Source organism: Aulonocara stuartgranti (assembly GCF_965226115.1).
Source record: "Aulonocara stuartgranti genome assembly, chromosome: 7".
Taxonomy (NCBI): domain Eukaryota; kingdom Metazoa; phylum Chordata; class Actinopteri; order Cichliformes; family Cichlidae; genus Aulonocara; species Aulonocara stuartgranti.
Window position 1 is genome coordinate 51695339 of NC_138945.1, and position 20001 is coordinate 51715339.

The 20001-nt window shown below is 38.2% G+C and overlaps 1 protein-coding gene across 1 annotated transcript; it reads left to right on the top strand.

The window, feature by feature from the left end:
- Positions 1 to 9316: 9316 nt before the first annotated feature.
- On the top strand, positions 9317 to 19530 carry mov10l1 (Mov10 like RNA helicase 1). The gene is made up of 27 exons (XM_082540827.1): positions 9317 to 9426; positions 9786 to 9917; positions 10047 to 10234; positions 10375 to 10534; positions 10718 to 10830; positions 10979 to 11166; positions 11514 to 11654; positions 12189 to 12479; positions 12702 to 12899; positions 13037 to 13151; positions 13425 to 13602; positions 13692 to 13762; positions 13845 to 13936; positions 14083 to 14138; positions 14537 to 14613; positions 14714 to 14786; positions 14880 to 15061; positions 15681 to 15827; positions 15930 to 16051; positions 16137 to 16236; positions 16576 to 16722; positions 16940 to 17113; positions 17242 to 17391; positions 17564 to 17671; positions 18791 to 18931; positions 19039 to 19130; positions 19302 to 19530. Exons 2-27 carry the CDS (start codon positions 9824 to 9826, stop codon positions 19327 to 19329), a joined length of 3426 nt encoding a protein of 1141 aa, XP_082396953.1. The 5' UTR covers positions 9317 to 9426; positions 9786 to 9823; the 3' UTR covers positions 19330 to 19530.
- Positions 19531 to 20001: the final 471 nt, after the last annotated feature.

The window sequence follows — 20001 nt, forward strand, 5'->3', positions numbered from 1 at the left end:
ATATATATATATATATATATATATATATATATATATATATATATATATATATATATGTGTGTGTGTGTGTGTGTGGAGGCTTTAAACCCAAGTTAAACAAGTTACAAACATCACTAATGTCACATAACTTTGCTGATATGTGGCCAACAGCAATGTTTTAATGTTCTTCGTTATTAAACATTCGCACATAAATAGGTGACATCATATTCAATACTTACTTTTGACAGTTCACTCTTCGGGGGCTCCCTTCTGCCGTATTTTGCGGCAAAATTATCCACACCCACCGCCGTGCTATCAATTGTGGGATATATGGGAAGCGTGCACCGGACCACGCTTGATATTTGGGGAAATCGACGGCGCATTTGGAGTATGCATTTGAAGTACACTTCGAATTGGGACAGCCGTCGTCGCGTGGCGGTGACGTAATCGCACTTAAAATGCGTAGTTCATGCGTGCAGACCCTGAATTGGGACACAGCCCCTGAATTGGGACACAGCCATTGACTGTAGAAAACATGGACGACGCGACCCCGCCTCCTACCATTGTGCAAAAATGAAGCCAAAATACCCCGCTTGTGGAGGCTGCCATCTTGCAAATTTGGAGACAGAGGCTGTATCCCAATTCAGGGTCTGCAGCCTTAAAGTACGCAGCCTCAACGGTCCTCAAGGGCCGCGTACTCAAAGACCGCTAAGGCCGGAAGTGTGAGGCTTGTGAAATGGGACGGTCTAGCCTCAGTCGCGCTGCCCAGGTTGCCTAGCAACCATGATAGCTGGAAACCTGTGGTTGACAGAAATGAAGGAGAACATATTTTGTTCATTTGTTTGTTTCTACACGAGCTTTGTGTGATTTAATAAGTATCTGAGGCTGAGACCACAGGACTGTAAAACATGATTGTTGGGCTTCATATCTTTACTGAACAGTCATTTAAGATTAGCTAGTAAATAACAAATAGTTAATGTTGTTCATGAGACTAAAGTCAGTGTAAATATGAGATGGCCAATATTATAGTTATTATATTAATCATTATTAGTTATTACAGCAGTGAGTTTGAACTCACAAATCAAATCACTTCTATTGTCACATCACATGTGCAGGTACACTGGTACAGCACATGTGAGTGAAATTCATGTGAGTGAACTCTGTGTCAAATACTGAGCTTCAGTAAAGATCCAAGTTGCAGCTATTCATATGTCCTATCACCTTAAATCTTCACTCAAAGATACTCAAGTATCTTCGACAGTGTATATATAGATGTATTATATATAAGAGACAAATGTTGTTTCTTCAGAATGTTGACATTACTAAATTTGGCTCAATACTTACATATATGTGTAAAAAGCAAATGTACGAGCTGTGATAACTGTGTCTGATAGAATGAAGAGTAGACTGATATATTAAATATTCCTTTATTGGGTGAGAAAATCATACCATGTCATAACTGCTTTAAGTCATACAGAATAGATATCAGAGCTTTAAATAGGCTGTCTTCTGCTAAATGGGTCAAACTGGGCAGAAAGTAAACAAACACAACATCCTTATAGAATATGATGTAACACTATAGATCAACTTACCTCAGAATATATAAAGCATATAAACAATTACAGCAATATGATGCAACAAACACAGCAGTGCTACTAATCCAAAATACTCAAAGCTTCATAGAACTGAAACAAACATTTATTTTTAGCTCCATTCTGCTGCTGATACATACTTTATGTTTCTGAACATTAAACTTGTTGCTGCATTTCATAGTGTTTAACGTTAAGGCCCTGAGTACTTTCTCCCACACTGAAAACACTGGAATGATAAACTTATTTGAACATTACCTAATAAGACTGATTCAGGACAGACAGTTAGTTATTTTAAACCTTTCTAGCAGTCCTTCACAAACAGGGAACAGTCTGTCTATTCTCTCCATCTGTCAGCTGCTGCTGGCTCTTCCTCCTCCTCTTCCTCACACACTGCTGAGTTTGTCCTGGTGGATCATCAGGGGTGCAAAACCTCACAGATGATGTGCAGCAGTGGGTCCCTCAGTCTGTCCTCACTCTGGACACTTGCAGTTTTGATTTTGATTTTTTTTTTTATTGATTAGCATTCAAATATCTCAGTGAAAACAGAACAAAAATCTACCACAAAGCAAGAAAGCATGAGACAAGGCTAATCAAAAGGTATTGGCTGAAGCATTTGCTTATTACGCCAACCCTTTTAACAAAATATCTTTTTGCATGCAGCTCCTGTACACAGGGCTCGAAGCAAATAATAAAACAAAGCAAAAACAAAAACAAACAAACAAACAAACAAGAAAAAAAAAACAACTTTCCACCTTAGATAAGTAACTACATCAAAGCAAAAGAATCAAGAGGGTTTTTTTTTTTTGCTCTTTTCATTCTTGATTTATATATTTTTCTAATACTCTATTTTAAAACATATTTTTAAACAAGGAAAATGAACTACACCTTTTTAAAATCACTGTCATAACTATTCCACAGGTTAACTCCTCTAACAGAAACACATCTCTGCTTTATATTTGTCCTTATCTTGTTTTTTTTAAAGAAATCTGTTCCCCTTAAGTCATTTTGACTCTCTCTGACTTTGAACAGCTTCTGAGTACTGGGGCAAAGCAAGTTATTTTGTGCTTTATACATTATCTGTGCCATTTTATATTCAACTAAATCATAAAATTTCAGGGTATTCAGATTAATAAACAAAATGTTAGTTGGTTCTATATAGTTTGATTGGTTTATAATTCTTATAGCTCTTTTTTGTAACTTGAAAATAGGAAGAGTGTTCGTTTTATATGCATTACCCCATATCTCCAGACAGTAAGTCATATATGGAAGAAACAGAGTACAATAAAGTGTGTATAATGATTTTTTGTTCAGGACATGCTTTGTTTTATAGAGAATAGCAATGGTTTTTGACATTTTTGTTTTCACATGGTTTATATGAGACTTCCAACTCAGCTTATCATCAATTATCACTCCAAGAAATTTATTTTCGTACACTCTTTCAATTTCAATTCCATTAACCCTTATTTTAGATACAGTTTTCATTTGTCTAGTGCCAAAAATAATCAATTTTGTTTTCTTTATATTTAATGATAACTTATTTACATCAAACCAGTTTTTTAATATATTTAACTCCTTTTCCGCTGTAGTCAGAAGCTGTTCTAGGTTTTTAACCTGAGCAGTACAGATTGGTATCATCAGCAAACAATACACATTTTAACAGTTTGGAAATGCTACATATATCATTTATATATAATATAAATAATTTAGGGCCCAGCACAGAGCCCTGAGGAACACCACAAGTTACCTTCAACTGCTTAGATTTTACATTATTGAATTCGACATATTGATATCTTTCATCCAGGTAACTTTTCATCCACTTGTATGCTATCCCTCTTATGCCATATCTCTCTAGTTTATTCATTAATATAGAATGATCAATTGTATCAAACGCCTTTTTTAAGTCTATAAAAACACCAACAGTATATTCCTTATTATCTATAGCATTCGATATCCCTTCAACAAGTTCCATCACTGCCATCGAAGTGGACCTTTTCACTCTAAAGCCATATTGGTTATCACTTAGGAGATTATGCTTCTCAATATATTTATCAAGTCTATTAACAAATAACTTTTCTATAAAATTTTTGAGAACTGTGGGAGTAGTGATATTGGCCTATAATTGGTAAACTGACATCTCTCTCCGTTTTTATGGATTGGAATAACTTTTGCTATTTTCATTTGTGAGGGAAACACACCAGTTTGAAAGGACAGATTACAAATGTATGCGAAAGGTTGCACTATATATTCTATAATACTTTTAACTAATATCATGTCAATACCAAAACAGTCAGTGGACTTTTTATTTTTAAATGTCTTCACAATGTTAATTATTTCTCTATGAGTTATAGCACCAATAAACATGGAGGACACATTCTGAGTAATATGTTTATTCAGGTCGTTATTATTTCTTGACTCTGGAATTTCTTTTGCTAAATTAAAGCCAACATTTACAAAGAAATCATTAAATTCATTTGCAATGTCTTTAGTTTTATCAAGCACAATATCTTTATCTTTTTTAAAATAATCTGGATAATTCTTATTTTTTGAGCCCTTTTTGATTATACTGTTTAATATCCTCCACGTTTCTTGTGTGTTACTTCTACTTTGCTCCAATAATTTGTGGTAATATTCTTTCTTACTTGTTCTTATAATATTTACTAATCTATTTTTATATAACTTGTACTTTATTTCAGCATCTTTTGTCCTCTGTTTTATGAATCCCTTATATAGATTATTTTTCTTTTTACATGCATCTTCTATCCCCTTTGTGATCCATGGCTTATTTGATCTGTGATGCTTTCTAGTGATCTTCATTAAAGGACAATGCTTTTTCATATAGTGAAATTACTGTTGATAAGAGTGCATCATATGCACTATTTGAATCTTCATTTGCAAAAACCTCATTCCAATTGTGTTCCTTTAAGTCCACCTGGAGGGCAGCAATGGCTCTTGTTGTTCTATGTCGTATCATATCAAATATTTGATTCTTTTGTTTCGTTTTAATCCCAAAATAATTTTGAAAAATTGCAAAAACAGGAAGATGATCGCTTATATCAGTTATAAGAAGTCCACCTACTATTTCATGGTCAATTTTATTTGTGAATATATTATCTATCGATGTAGCTGTATCAGTTGTTATTCTACTTGGTTTTATAATGACAGGGAAAAGGGAGTTACTATACATTGTATTGATGAAATCTGTTGTTTTCTGATGTCCATTTGGGTTTAGCAAATCTATATTAAAATCACCACAAATTATTTGCACTTTTTTATCATTTAAGTTGCTAAACATAGCAGCAAGTTTTTCATTGAATATCTCAAGGCATGAACCTGGTGTCCTATAGATGCAACTTATAATTATATTGTTAGCTTTTTCAACATAGATTTCAATAGTGACACATTCCAATACGTTATCTATGGTGCTTGACATACATTCAATCAGACTACATTTCAAAACTTTATCTACATATAAAGCAACACCGCCTCCTTTTTTATTCACCCTGTTCATTGTAAATAATTCGTATCCTTCCAGTCCCATTTCACTAACTTTCTCATTATCGAGCCATGTTTCTGATATTGCAATTATATTAAACTTTTTTAACTTACTTAAACATTCTGTAATTTTAAACATTTTTTATACAGGCTTCTACTATTGAAATGTATGACCGACAATGCATTTGCCATTTTAATATTCATATTGAATTGGTCATCTGTATAGTACTCACAAGTATTATTGGTGTTATTGTAGAAGTGAGTATCTGGGTCAATGTTACTTTCAGGGTCATGCATGTTGTGCTCTGCATAGTTAAACGTTTTGAAGTTCGTTTTCTCAGTGTGTGTGGCAAAATAACCACCTTGACAGTCCTTCTCATAATCAAATTCCTCCTCTTCAATATCTCTGAATGGAAACCTATAATCTGTGTCCAAACTTGTCATTTATGTGTTTTTGTTGTTGTTGTTTCCATTGTTTTTGAGCCGTAAGGCCAGAAACACTTTCCATACCCATTGTTCATTATCCAATCGTCACTTTTCCAATAGATTCCATAGCAGATTCCTGATTATTTATATTGCTCTAAGTCTTTGAGTTCTCTTATCATCACAACTTCTTCGGGATTGCCATTTAGTCTTATCATTACTTTGCAGTTCCTCGTCCATGTCGCTTGTATCTTATTTTGTTTTCTCAGGCTGCGTGCCTGTCTTGCAATTTCAGCAGTCTTTTTTGTTAAATGTTCATTTAAATACACACCAGTCCCTTTTAGCTTCTTACCCTGTTTCAGTAACTCAATCTTTGTTTTGCGACTCACAAACCGAAGAATGATTGATGGCTTTGTTTTACTGTCTTTTCTGGGGAGCGTGTGGCATGCTGCAATATGATGGCTCTGAATACTTACATTCTTCGTTTGAAGGAATTTTATCACTTGCTGTTCAAGCGTTTGCAGCTCGTCTACCGGGGCATCTTCACCGTCTTTACCTCCACCAGCTGGCGTAGGTTCGGTGTTGCGTCTCCAGTCCACTTATGACTAAATCATCCATTCTTGTGTATTGTTCAAGGTCCTCGATTCGCCGTTCCAAGTCGTCTATTTTCTTGTCCTTGTCCTTTATGAGGTTTTTTAGTTGTTTTATTTCATCCATTAGGTCATGTAGCATACCTTGTTGTTTAGCCACTTTGCTCAGTTCATCAGACATGAAAGTAAGCGATTTCCTAATCTCCTCCAACTCCTCTTCAACTCCTGGGTTTGCTTTTTTAGGCGGCATTTTGAAAATGATGAGATTGGTATTTCCTTGTGATGGCCCGTTGAAGTCACTGTCGATTTACTTGTTGGTGCCTTGCTAGAGGAGCCTGGGCCCAGTGGCTGCTGGAGGATCCTGGGCCTGGTGGAGCAGGAGGATCCTGGGCCTAGTGGCTGCTGGAAGAGCCTGGGCCCGGTGGCTGCTGGAAGAGCCTGGGCCCGGTGGCTGCTGGAGGATCCTGGGCCTAGTGGCTGCTGGAGGATCCTGGGCCCAGTGGCTGCTGGAGGATCCTGGGCCCAGTGGCTGCTGGAGGATCCTTCTGGTCACTCTTGGCTCCCAAAAAACCCCCAAAATAGCAGCAGCCAAATGCCAACCTGAGAGATACAAGACACCCAGCAGGATCTTCACAATCATCATGCTGCTCAGTTGTCACACATGGAAATCAAATGTGTGATAAGCTGCAGGATTCAAACACAAGTGTAACTTATAAATACATGTTCATACTTTTATTCCACAATCAGAGAGAAAGAAACAGAGAGAGAGTGCAGGACAGACAGACAGGTGACAGTCTCAGGTGTATACACTGCTACAAAACAGGAGGATTTAGTGTTTGTGTTATTACGAGTGCTAAACAAGAAGAGTTCCCAGATGGTACAGTGGACACATGTGTGACTCCTGTGATTAAAGCATCTTTCTTTCAGCTTAACGAGTGAACCGTCAGCTCGTTCAAACACACGTTAAAGTCCGTTTGGCTCGACACCACCGAACAGAGGCAGCAATATAACATAGCTAACATTAACAGTGCAGTGGATCCTGCTTGTGCCGTGATATTCAGGACTGCAAACCGAGCAGCATCACTGACTTTCAGCTTTTTGTGTTTGTGGATATATGACTGACTTTAATTATCCACAAAATCATTACATTCTCTGTAAGATTAAGGTCGACTATTGTATTATTATATTTTAAAGGCTTTGAAAGCAAGTAAAAGCTGAACGTACAAACATCGCTAATGGCAAATAAGTTTGCCGACATGTGGCCAACAGTAATGTTTTAATGTTCCTCATTATTAAACATTTGCACATAAATAAGTGACATAATATTTAGTACTTACTTTTCACAGTTTACTCTTCGGCCGCTCCGCTTCTGCCATCTGCGGCAAAATTATCCACACCGACTGCCGCGCTATGAATTGTGGGATATGTTGGGCCACGAAGTCTACACTGCCACAGCCTTAAATTCAGGGAAATGAAGGACACATTTGAGGGCCGCATTTCGAGCAGCCTTCAAATTGGGACAGCCTTCGGCGCGCCACTGTGACGTAATCGGCCTTAAAATGCGGCCTTTAAGGCTGTAGACCCTTTTTAATCATTGGCTACAGCGAGACCTGTCATTGAAGGGTAGAGTTCTGCTATCGAAGGCTGAAGGTATCTCCCGTCTAACCTATGCTGCCCAGTCACTACATGTTGATAATACAACCTGTAAGTCAATTAACAAATTATTATACAATTTTTTATGGAAAAATAAAACTCACTACTTACGTAAATCAGTAGCTTTAAATTCATATGATAAAGGAGGCATAAATTTTATTGATTTCGGTGCTCTTAACAACACCTTTAAAATAAACTGGATTAAAAAGTATTTAAGAAATCCCACTTCTATCTGGAACTTTATCTCACATCATGTGTTCTCTAATTTAGGCGGCCTTAACTTCCTACTGCTCTGCAATTACAATATTCCAAAAATACCACTGAAACTTTCTCACTTTCATCAACAAATTCTTTTGGCATGGGCGCTGATTTACAAACACAATTTCTCTCCACAAAACTGTTTTATTTGGAATAACTGCAATATTAATTATAAAAATAAAACCCTTTTTTTAAATAACTGGTTTAATAATGGAATAATCTTGGTTAGTCAGTTATTTAGAGAAGATGGACTCTTTTATAATTACTCTGAGTTCCTCAGGAGATACAATGTACCGATAACGCCTAAAGAATTCTCAATAGTGTTCGATGCCATCCCATCTGGTCTGTCCATGTTACACAGATGCTCCCACAGTGCTCCACTACAGGTCACTCCCCCGGATGTGTTACATTCTTCTCTTGGCAATGTTTGCTTTTCCTCTCATAAGTCTATAAATACCAAAATAAGATCTCTCTTTCAGGATGCAATGGTCTCTGTTCCATCAGCCATATTTTATTGGGCCAATTTTGTAACAGATATTGAATGGAAAAAAGTTTGGACTTTACCACAAAGGTTTTTCTTGACAAACAAAATTAAAGAGATTTCTTTTAAGTTGATTCATAAGTTTTACCCTACCAAACAATATTTGTCCAAATGTATGGCTGAAATAAATGTAAATTGTACCTTCTGTCAAGAGCAACCTGAAACAGTTTCTCATCTGTTTTGGTCATGTAAATTTACGTGTAAATTCTGGAAGGATTTCCACAAGTTTATTACTGACTTTGTTCTCCCTAATCTTCAACTGTACTATAAGGATGTTATCTTTGGCTATTATAATTTTAAAGACAAGGACAATGATGCTTTCTTTTTTATAAATTTGGTTTTATTTTTGGCAAAATTTCATATACACAAAAGCAAAGTCCTCGGCAGAAAGCCTGAACTTCTTGTATTAAAAATGGAACTTGCACAATATATAAGGACAATCTCCTCATCAAAAAACACTAAGGCTCTCAAGACTGTTAACATCTATAACCGATTGAAACTGCTAACTTGATTTTGGCTCTTGCAAACTTTTGTTTATTTATGTTCCCCTTGATTTATTTTATTTTTTGTACTCACTTTTGTCTTACTGTCTTTGTCACTCTTTCTGTTCCTCATTGTACTACCACAATGTTATCTTTTATGTGATCCCTGTTTTACTTGACTGTATGTCTATAATGTGATAAATAAAGTTAAAAAAAAAAAAAAGCGTGCAGACCCGGCAGTCTTTCCTTCTCTTCTCACTCCTCCTATCACCTGCTTACTGTGTACTTTACAGCGCCCCCGTTTGGTTAAATCTACCCTCTCTCTCCTAGCGCCGCCCTTCTTAAAACTAGCCGTGACCGAGCGTCCCTGCGTACCTCCAAAGTGTCACGGATCTTCAGGGTGGAAGAGCCAACAGGTCTCGAATCAGACATTTGAAAATTAGTTTAATGTCACTAACTAATTTATTATTAACATATTCTCACTACCTTTATTTGTTTAATAATGTTTTCAATTATTTTCTATTTGCGGGCTTTTAAAGTGAGGTAGCTTTTAGCTAACTTTTCCTGCGACGTGTGAACTTGTTAACTTTCCTGCCCCAGCTAATTAGCAGACATTGATAACTTATTCAACTTTATGACTTCACTCAGTTGTGTGTTCGATTAATAGTCTGTTAGCGAGTTAAGTGTAACAACGGCAAACGTACAGCCTGCTCTTAGGTGGATTAAGCTGCCACTGGGCGATTAAGAGCAGATCTCCTGTGTCCTGTTTTCTTAGTGCGGGTAGCTAGCTGCGTGAGCTAGCATTTTGCAGATATGCTTACTGCGGTGCGTTGTGTGCTGTCCAAGCTGGTTTCTCCACTGTGGAGGACAGTCGAAGTGGAAGGAGACATTTTCTCCCATGAATCAGGTAAATGCAATATTACTTCAAACCACGTCAAGGTAAAAATTTGGTCAGCTTAATTGTGTGTATTGCTGATAGCAGAATACTAACACATTAGATTAGTCAAGTTTGGTTTGCATTTTTTTTCTTGACCAGGTAGGGAAGACATTCGCCACCTGAGGGGCCAGGTGATAACCCAGCTGTGTCTTGACTATGGCATGATCGACGATGCCATCTACTTCACTAGTGGTGAGGTCTTGGGTGGCGTGCCACTGAAAGAAGGAGACCTGGTCAACTGTATAGCAGTAAGAGATGGTTCCGAAGGGGGATGGAAAGCTTTAAGGGTGAGGAGCCTGTGCTTCATGTGATCAACAGCTTAAATTTCTGTTTATTTCGTAGTGTGAAGTTGTTTCTATTGAGAACTTGTTTGTTGTTCCCTCCAATAAGGCATTCACAGTGAGCTTTGTTGAACCATGTCCTTTAGGTGGAGAAGAGTGCAGACGCTTGGGAGGATGGAGGAAAAACCTCCTTAGAAGCTGACATTATGCAGCTGCGGCCTCTTGTTGGCATGGTCACATCATTTGATGGAGATGGTGGCTACATAAATCAAACCACATACTTCCCATGCCACAGTCTTTGGGAAGGTACCTCCCACTTCACGTTACATGCTAAAAGCTTCTTCCACCCGTGATGCTTTGCTACACCCATTCTTGGTCATTCAGCCCCAGCCAGTATTTTGGACTGATTTAACCAAGCATGATTGAAGCATGATCTTTAAAGATCATGCTTTCAGTCTGCTGAAGGTTTACGTTTCTGTCTTCTCGCAGGTTACGAGCCAATGAAAGGAGACTGGGTCCAAGCAAAATATTTTATCAATCCTAACCAGTGGACTACAAAGGCTCATTCTGTGGTCCCTTTACGCTATTGCCGCCTAGACCAAGTAATCGTATCATTGTTTTTTAAAATGCAATACATGCTTATTTTATTGGAGTCCATTTAGTTGTACTTTACTTTTCTGCTCAATTATTTGCAATGGTAAAACTTTGTAAAAACCCCCCCCATTTGTCATTTTCACCTCCTTTCTGTAGGTGCGTGTGACCAGTATCTATGGTCGTAGTGGAGTGGTGGATGACAGTGTTTTCTTCAACTTGGACTCTCTCCTGCTCCCTGCCCATTACGAGCCTTTAGTAGGAGATTTGGTTAAGCTGATAATGGTGGAGAGCAGTCAGTCACTCTATAGCTGGAGGGCTCTTTGCATGGCACCCTTCTCTCAGAGGTATCAGCTACAGTTTTTAAGCTTGAAGTGATGACTGTATATTTTGTGGGTTTGCTTTTTACAGTTTCTGCTTGAAAAATAACTTCATTGAGCAATCATCAGCTAGCGATCCGGCGGTGTTATTCCCATTACCCGCCGGGCAGCGTCCGGGAAACCAAAGTCTTTGGGTTCCGGGGGGAGTATGGTTGCAAAGCTGAAACTTAAAGAAATTGACGGAAGGGTACCACCAGGAGTGGTGCCTGCGGCTTAATTTGACTGAACACGGGAAAGCTCGCCCGGAGACGGAAAGGATTGACAGATTGATAGATAGTTAATCATAATGAGTGTATTTTTTATTCTTATTGCAGTGCAAATCTTTCTGCTACACCTCTCAGAGAGGCTGAGCTGAAGAGCATCTTAGAAGATAAAGGAGGGCTGAATGTAACAGACTACGGACAGTTTGGGGAACTGATGACTGGGGAGACGCGAGAGCTGGTGCTCTGGATACAGTAAGTTAATCAGGGAAGAAATAAAATCTTAAGAGCACTCAAAATGAAATCTCTTTAAAATTTATGTACATCTTATTAAAAGCACTGATTTAATTCTGCTTTTGTACCTGTCAAAAGTGAAAGTGCAGCTACTTTGCTCTTTTGTTTGATAAATGTCATTGAGAGTAAAAACATTGTAATACTTTTTCCACGTGTTCATATGAGCATAAATTAAATGAAACTAATTTTCCAGAGGCAACCTAAATGGGAACCACAGCAGACAGAGCAAGCATGTTGGCACTATTTATAAGGGCACATAACTTGAAAACAAAACAAATGATGTAGTCTCTTGGAGATAGAGGTCAGCATTGATCAGCACAAAATGCTCCCTGTGCACATCCTTTTAGAAGGGGAAATGAGTGCTTAATCACAGCAAATTGTGCTACTGCATCACAAACTTTCAGAGAACTGTGGACTATATATTATTGAGAAAATGCGATTTTAATTAGTATTCAGTAGGATTGCGTTTTAGTGTCTTCATCTTTCTCTTAACAGAAATAAAGGTTCAGAGACCCACAAGTTTACACACTGCGACTTTGCTGGCTGGGACTCAGAAGAACAGTTCACTCTGGTTAGTGTTAAAGGATTGACGTCACTGAGGCAAAAAGGGCAGCAGCTGCAAGAAAACCCTGTCAAGTCTTCAGAAATCCAAGTAAAAGATGGAGACAAAGATAATGGCGATGTGCAGAAGGAGGCGGTCCATTCCCCTGGTCTAAGAAGACAGGAAAGCGAGTTGGATATTTTACCTGGAGAGAGACTGCCAGTTGTTGTAGCCTGCGAGGCAAAGTAAGTTTTGTTTTTATTCCTCATATCAAAACAATGATAAAAATAATACAATCACTAATATGGGTAATGTATGAGAAAGAAGAACTTTGCTTAATCTCACTTTGGATTTACTGGTTAACAATTTATTAGAGTTTTACCGTTGGAGGTGTCGTGTGTCTCTATTGGGCCTTTGTTGTTATGATTTTTATGTACAGTTGAATTTTGTTTGGGAAATTTCTCAAGGAGCCTGGGAACTTGTGCTGAGCTGCTACTGCTGCACTTCTCTTCTTTCACCATCGGGAGGCGCCTGGAGGTCACCGTGCGCAGTGAATGTGAAGATGTGCTTCAGCCCTCTGTGCCCTACGCTCCTACTGATAGTCGCCCAGTGGCAGCGAAATCTTCTCACGTGATCACAGTAGCTGCTCCGAAAATAACACCAAGGTATCGAAAGAGCTGATTCCAATGATTCTGATCATGTGGGGGATTATTGGTGGGCATAATTATTTTTCCCCCCCTAAATTAAGTTTCACAACAAACCCTTGCTACTTGCTGTGTAAGGCTGACTGTCACTCTTCTAGGCTTGCTAATCGACGGTTGCCACAATTTCTACCCAACTACCCTGTGCCTCAAGCTCTAAGAGACTGTGTGGAAGCCCAGAGTGATGTCCTGGTTGTTGAGCCTTGCCTTGGAGAGGTGAGCTTGCCTGTGGTCAAGTTAATCTGGTCCTGAAAAATAATGACAAAAAACATTAGATTTTTACATGATTCCGAGGTGTTGTTTATGGTTGGCTGACAATAATTTCACTTTCTGAATCAGTAAAATAACAAACTGTGGATCTTGAGTAAGTATGTAATGTGATGTAAAATGTTAGGAACTGCCTCAGGTGGCTGGTGTCTTGTGCCCTATTGAAAATAGAAAATCAGAATTTGCATGAAGTGAAACAGTAAGTTTTTGCATTTTGCTCAGGTGCTGTCCCCGTCAAACATGCAGTCGCGTTTCTCAGTCCTTCTGTGGCTGGAAGAGTTGAATGCAGAAAGGGAACTGAGAGAATTCTCTATCAGCGGAGCGCTTCTCAGGAAAGGGGCTGTCTACCTGCACCTCGAGGTCCCGGGTTTGGCCGAAGGCAGACCTAATCTCTATATAGGTAAGGTGGCCTTAAGCGCCTTTCATCATTATTGTTGCTTTATTGTTACTGTTCAACAAAAGAAGAAGGTTGACAAGCTTCCTTTTCAGGGGACAGAATAATACTAAAGAAGCCACAAAGTGATGGCGTGGTAATGGAGTACATTAGCTACGTCACAGAGGTATGGAGATATTTCTTATTGTAAAGCATATTTTCAAAAAATACTTAATTTTATGTTAGTCTAATGCTCAGTTGTTACACAGATCAATGATGAGGATGTGAGTTTGCGAGTGAACTCAGACTTTCAGCGCAGCTACCTCGGAGAGCCACTAGATGTTGAGTTCTCTTACAACAGGTGAGAAAATGAGTAGAATCCTAATATCATAATTAATTTATTACTTCACATTTCAAATTTGTCTTTCACCTGAAAACAGTTTCATAGTTGCTGTGCCTCAGGGTTTTTTGTTTACCTTTTAATGTTTTTGATGTTTGTTTATTCAGATTGACGATGAGGCGGTGTCACAGTGCACTTGAACAGACAAAACACTTCGGGGAAAGTAAGTTCAATCTAAATTACTGTGAGTCTACATTCCAGACTCATTTTCTTTTAAATAATTTTATATAAAAATATATTTTGATGTAATGAAATTATATTTTGTGTAATATGTATCGAAAAACAGAAAAAGGCTAAACAGAGGGAAAACAAGAGTAACTGCTTGAAAACTCATCTTTAGTATGACACACATTGTCAGGGCCACAAAAGTGGCACTAGAGGGTGCTGTTTGACTTGTCTTGACACAGGATGTACTGCAGCGACAGCTTGTTCAGATGCCTTCAAACATTTTGTAAAAAGAAACACAAAGCTTGTTTTATTTCTCCATAGCTACATATTGATTACAGAATACCCAAGCATTTATGACTAACTTTAAAAGCAGTTTTTAAAATTGTCGGGCAGTTCTCTTCCCCTCCAGAGTGACACCCCGGACCCCTCAGTGGACTGGAAAATGGATGGATAAACTAGATGACAAAACGGTAGGGCACAATATGGGGGGGTGACAGTAAGACATTACTTGATTAAATTTAAAGCTTTTAATCAAATGTAAATATGTTTAAAAAAAACCAAAAAAAACAGGCACCAGCCACTGAAAATGGAAAAGTGTCAGGCATTACCATTGACATGAAGTCAAAAGGCACACAGACTAAAGGTACAGATATTTTCAGTATCATATTGATTTTGTCTGTGTTTTGACTGATAACGTCACCAGCATCATCATTAACAAATGTGTAATTGTATCTAGATTGTGCACCAACATCTAAACCCATCCCCACCGAAGGGAACTTCTTTAACCCAGACCTGAACCCCCCTCAGAAGGAGGCAGTGAAGAGGATCCTAGCAGGGGAGTGCCGGCCCCTTCCGTATGTGCTCTTTGGACCTCCAGGCACTGGAAAGACGATCACCATTATAGAGGCCATACTCCAGGTGCACATACTCAATGCAATATAGTCACATGAATACATAGAAAAATATAATTTTGTAAGTGCCACTCTTATTCACACTGTGGCTGTACTCATTTTTACGTTTTGTCCATTGGTATTTAGGTTTAAGTCTGGATTGTCAATAGATAGAATTGTTGTTACCCTGCCTGGTGGGTGAGCAGGCAGCGTTGACACCCAAGTTTGTGAGTTCGATAACTCAATAAATTGACATAGCAGTTTCAAATTGATACCATAGGTGTATCTACTAAAAATCTTGATGAATTTGAATGTCAGTGACCATGGCCTCAAGGTTGGAGGTCAGAGGTCACGTTTTCTAAAAAAATCTTGTGAATGCAGTAACATGTGAGAACAAGGCAACGTAGGTTTTTTTTCTTTTTTTTCTTATTTAAATTTGTACCCTAGGTGCATCTACTAGGAGGCTGAGGGGTACCACTGGCCGCTGCTGCCGCCAGTATTTATTTATTTTTTTTAATTAATTAATTAATTTTTATGACAAAGTGAATAAAAATCCTTAGCACTCAGTCTTTTTTAGACTCTCATTTGCAAATGATGGCTGTTTGATTCCCATTGCTTGTATGAGGTTTAATCTTTTCCACATCCAGGTTTACTACTTTATGCCCAGTAGTCGGGTACTTGTATGTACCCCCTCCAACAGTGCTGCTGACCTCATCTGCATCCGCCTGCATAACAGTGGCTTCCTGCATGCTGCGAGTATGGCCCGTGTTAATGCGTCCTGTAGACAGAATGAGGTATTTAATATTATTTAATATAGTATTTAGGCTAATGTGTTTGACTATTTCAGATTTAGATTTTTATTTCTTTATTTTTTTTCTCTCCACTCCTCCCCGTAGTCTATCCCAGAAGTGCTGAGAGTGTACTCCAGGGCAGGAGAGGACATTCGTCAAGCTGCTTTCCACAGGATTGTGGTCAGCACCTGCTCCAGTGCTGGCATGTTCCATAATATAGGCCTACCGTAAGACATGGGTTATAGTAGAGAGAAGTTAATCAGTTTTTCTCCCACTTTAGTCCTTGTTTACTAACCCTTTAATAATCTTCAGAGTTGGACACTTTACTCATCTGTTTCTGGATGAAGCCGGTCAAGCCACTGAGCCAGAGTCCCTGATCCCGATGAGCGTTGTGTCAGAGAGAGATGGACAGGTTAGCACAAATACACATGTACTGATTTCATTAAGACCTTAGTGGGTTTTTACATATGAGCTCTGGGAGAATCGGGTTCAGATGTTGTCTGTTTCACATATGTAGCCCCGCGAGCGTCTTCTTACTACTGGAAATACTGTGTGGATTAAACAATGGACCTGCCTGACTTGAGTGTTGTCAGACACTAGAAAATCTCAGGGTTGGGGTGAATTTGATGACTGGTTAAACTAATTTTCCACATATTTTTGTGTACTTACTTTACTTTTTGGCCATGACTGAACTGACCTTTATTAACAATTACTCTTTTTGTTGTTGTTTTTAAAAAAAAACCTTATTTAGATTGTTTTAGCTGGAGACCCCTGTCAGTTGGGTCCGCTTGTGAAGTCTAAGATAGCCAGTGCCTTTGGCTTTGGGGTGTCTTTGTTGGAGAGGCTGATGGCCAACCCTCTGTACTCCAGACAGGACTGGGGCTACAATCCTAAGCTGGTTAGTGTTCTACATAAAGGTGTTTATGCTGTTGAGCATTTTTAAGTTGTTTTTTTTTTTTTTTTTTTTTTGCAGAAATGCATCATATTACAATGTGTAAAGATAAAAGTTTTAAGATACAGTGCAGATCTAATGATAAATGAACTTGACTGGAATCTGTCAGTATATTTTCAGTCTACATGATAATCACAGGAGTGCTGTTTCATTACAACAACAGGTAACTAAGCTGGTCTACAACTATCGTTCTCATGAGGCCTTGCTCACACTGCCTTCAAAGCTCTTCTATCAGGGAGAACTGTGCTGTAAAGGACCCAGGCCTATTGTGGACTCCCTGTGCCAGTGGAAAAATCTGCCCAAAAAAAGCTTCCCACTTCTTTTTCATGGAGTCAGGGTAATGAAAGTGATAGGTTCCTTTACTGAGGAACGTTATATGACACTTTGTTGGGATTGCTAGCTTGCATTTTTATTTTGTTGCATGTTCTCTCTCTCCCCCCCCCCCCCCCCCCTTTCTTTCTCTAGGGCACAGAAATGAGAGAAGGTAACAACCCATCATGGTTTAACCCAGTAGAAGCTGTACAGGTCATGCTATACTGCTGTCAACTGGCAAAGAAGCTCTACAATCCTGTCCATGCCTCTGACATTGGCGTTATTGCCCCCTACAAAAAACAAGTATGAGTTTACGATTCATCACTGTAATGTTTTTTTTCTTTTACTATTTTATTAGACAGAAAAAAAACCAACAATTTGCACAATTCAAACTGTTAGTCCTAATGGCTTTTCAACTTAAAACTGGCCAACTGCACTCCTGTAGACCCTAAACTCTTCTGGCTTTCCTCACCAGTGTGAGAAGATTCGTGTCCTGCTGGGGAAGGTGGGCCTGTCAGACATCAAAGTGGGCTCTGTGGAGGAGTTCCAAGGACAAGAGTTTCTGGTCATCATTTTGTCTACGGTAGGCAAAAACATGCTTTTAATTACAGGTAGAAATATTGGACTGTATTTTCCTCTAAGTAAAAGGCTAGCTGTTTGATTTTTATTTTATTTTTTAACATGCATCTGTGTTATCAAATATCAAAATATGTGCAGTATTTTGATATTAATTTTGCTATCATTTTATATAAATGATAGCAAAATTATATAAACTTTGATATAATTATATATCAAATTATATCAAAGTTGAGTTTGACTTTGATATAACTATTATTATTATTATTATTATTATTATTTCTTCTTTGGGTTAATCCAAGTGGCAGACATGGGTGGGGGTTTTTGTTTTTTTTTAATTGTCATTTGGATGGTTGGGTTTAGATTTTGGTGTAAACAACAAAAGCATAGATCATCCTACTTTGTATTAATTGTTCAGACTGGTGGTGATGCAACAGGTTACTAGCAAGGTGCAACTAATGAAGTGGCCACTGAATGTGTATATCCTTTAACCTCAAATTACACAGGATTTAAATAGTGAATACACAAATTAAACCTGTACCATGTAAAATTTCCACTATACTGAAGCCCCTGTTTATTTATTGAGTTTTTTAAATTTATTTTTTAATGAATAAGCAGACATGCTGATTTACCATACCATACCACCTTTATTTATAAAGCACTTTAACATAAAACCAGAGTTCACGAAGTGCTGTACATGCTAAAAGCATAAGTAAAGAAAATTAAAATGAGATAAGATAAAATAAATAACTAAAAAAAAACTAAAATAAATTGAAACATGTTAAAACAAATTGAGTCAACCCCTCTAATCAATGCCAAAGGCTTCAGCGAATAAATATGTTTTAAGAAGACTTTTAAATTCAGAGAGAGAAGAGGCCTGCCTAACATGCAAGGGTAGATCATTCCACAACTTTGGAGCAACTACAGCAAAAGCACGATCACCTTTAGATTTATACTTAGTTTTCGGTACCTTAAGGAGCTGCTGATTGGCGGACCTAAGGGAACGGGCAGGTGTATATGGTTGTAGATTTAGTTCAACCTTGTGCCCAAACGTAAACCCGTAACATTTACATATTTTATGTTCACTGTCATGGCATTTAATCCATATAATTCTTCTATAATATAGGTGCGCTCTAGTGAGTCACTACAGAGTGATGATCTAAAGAGTACGCTTGGCTTCCTGGCCAACCCAAAACGCTTCAATGTGGCCATCACTCGACCCAAAGCTCTGCTTTTAATTGTTGGAAACCCCCACATTCTCATTAGGGTGAGTGACCTCTTAACTTTTTTTTTTTTCTCTCTCTCTCTCTCATCAGACTGGTTGTAATAAAATGCATTCACCCTATATGTTCTAAAATCATAATTCCTTTCCAGGACCTATGCTTCAGGGCTCTGCTTGAGTACTGCTTTATTAATGAGGCTTATCTGGGCTGCGATCCTCCTTCCTCTCTTCAAGATGTTCACACGTAAGTAAACAGGTTCATAATGGATATTCTGGACTATTGCAAGGCTACTAATCAAATATTATTTATTGTTAGTGCAGATGGTATTCTGATTTTTTTATTATTATTATTATTATTATTATTATTATTATTATTATTGTGCAAAAATGTGAACCCCATCTCATTTTCCCACAGTGTTGCAGAGGAGCAAAGGAGCACATAAAAGGGACAAAAACAGGGGGTGTACTGCAGCACAGTCAACCTGGCAATCAAATTGTGTTTATATTTGTTTTTCCTCCTTCACGTTTTCTCGGCTTGTCTCTGTGTACCTCTTAACGTAATTGCTTTAAAAAGAAAAATATCTTGTTTGCCTAAGAGCCAAATGCAGTCCCACTGAGATGAGAAATAAAGGTGATACTCATGATCAGGGCCCAAGCATTCTTGTGTCCTGCCATTAAGTTGATGTGCTTGACAGTGCATAAGATGGTTCTGATTTTTGGGTGAATTACCAAGAATTGCACCTTAATGGTCCCAGTGTGTTTATCTACCCAGTCTGCACAGTAATGGTTCCACAGTTATTTGAATGGAATCGACCTTGCTTTTAAAGCAAAAAGAAAGTAATGTGGTGCCAGCTCTTTGATAATCAAGAGAAAATGGATACAACAAAACAAGGTTTTGGTATATTGAGGGCATTAACCTAAGCAGATGTCTGCGGATTTTATGGGCAAGTTGTCTGCATAAGTTGATATAATAGTGTCTACCCATAAGACCTAGAGACTGGATGTGACAATTGAGTGCTATTGAGTCTAAGTCTGCACACACTCACCGTCAGCCCTACTGGAGCCCAGTGGGTGGAGTAATGGGAAAAGAAAAGACAAAAATGGGGGTTCAGTGT

Excerpts from the sequence above, each read along its gene's own strand:
- mov10l1 (XM_082540827.1), top strand. The coding sequence starts at position 9,824 with ATGCTTACTGCGGTGCGTTGTGTGCTGTCCAAGCTGGTTTCTCCACTG. Across the intron at positions 16,237-16,575 it reads TGTCAGAGAGAGATGGACAG|ATTGTTTTAGCTGGAGACCC; the intron begins GTTAGCACAAAT and ends AACCTTATTTAG. Across the intron at positions 17,392-17,563 it reads TTGCCCCCTACAAAAAACAA|TGTGAGAAGATTCGTGTCCT; the intron begins GTATGAGTTTAC and ends TTTCCTCACCAG.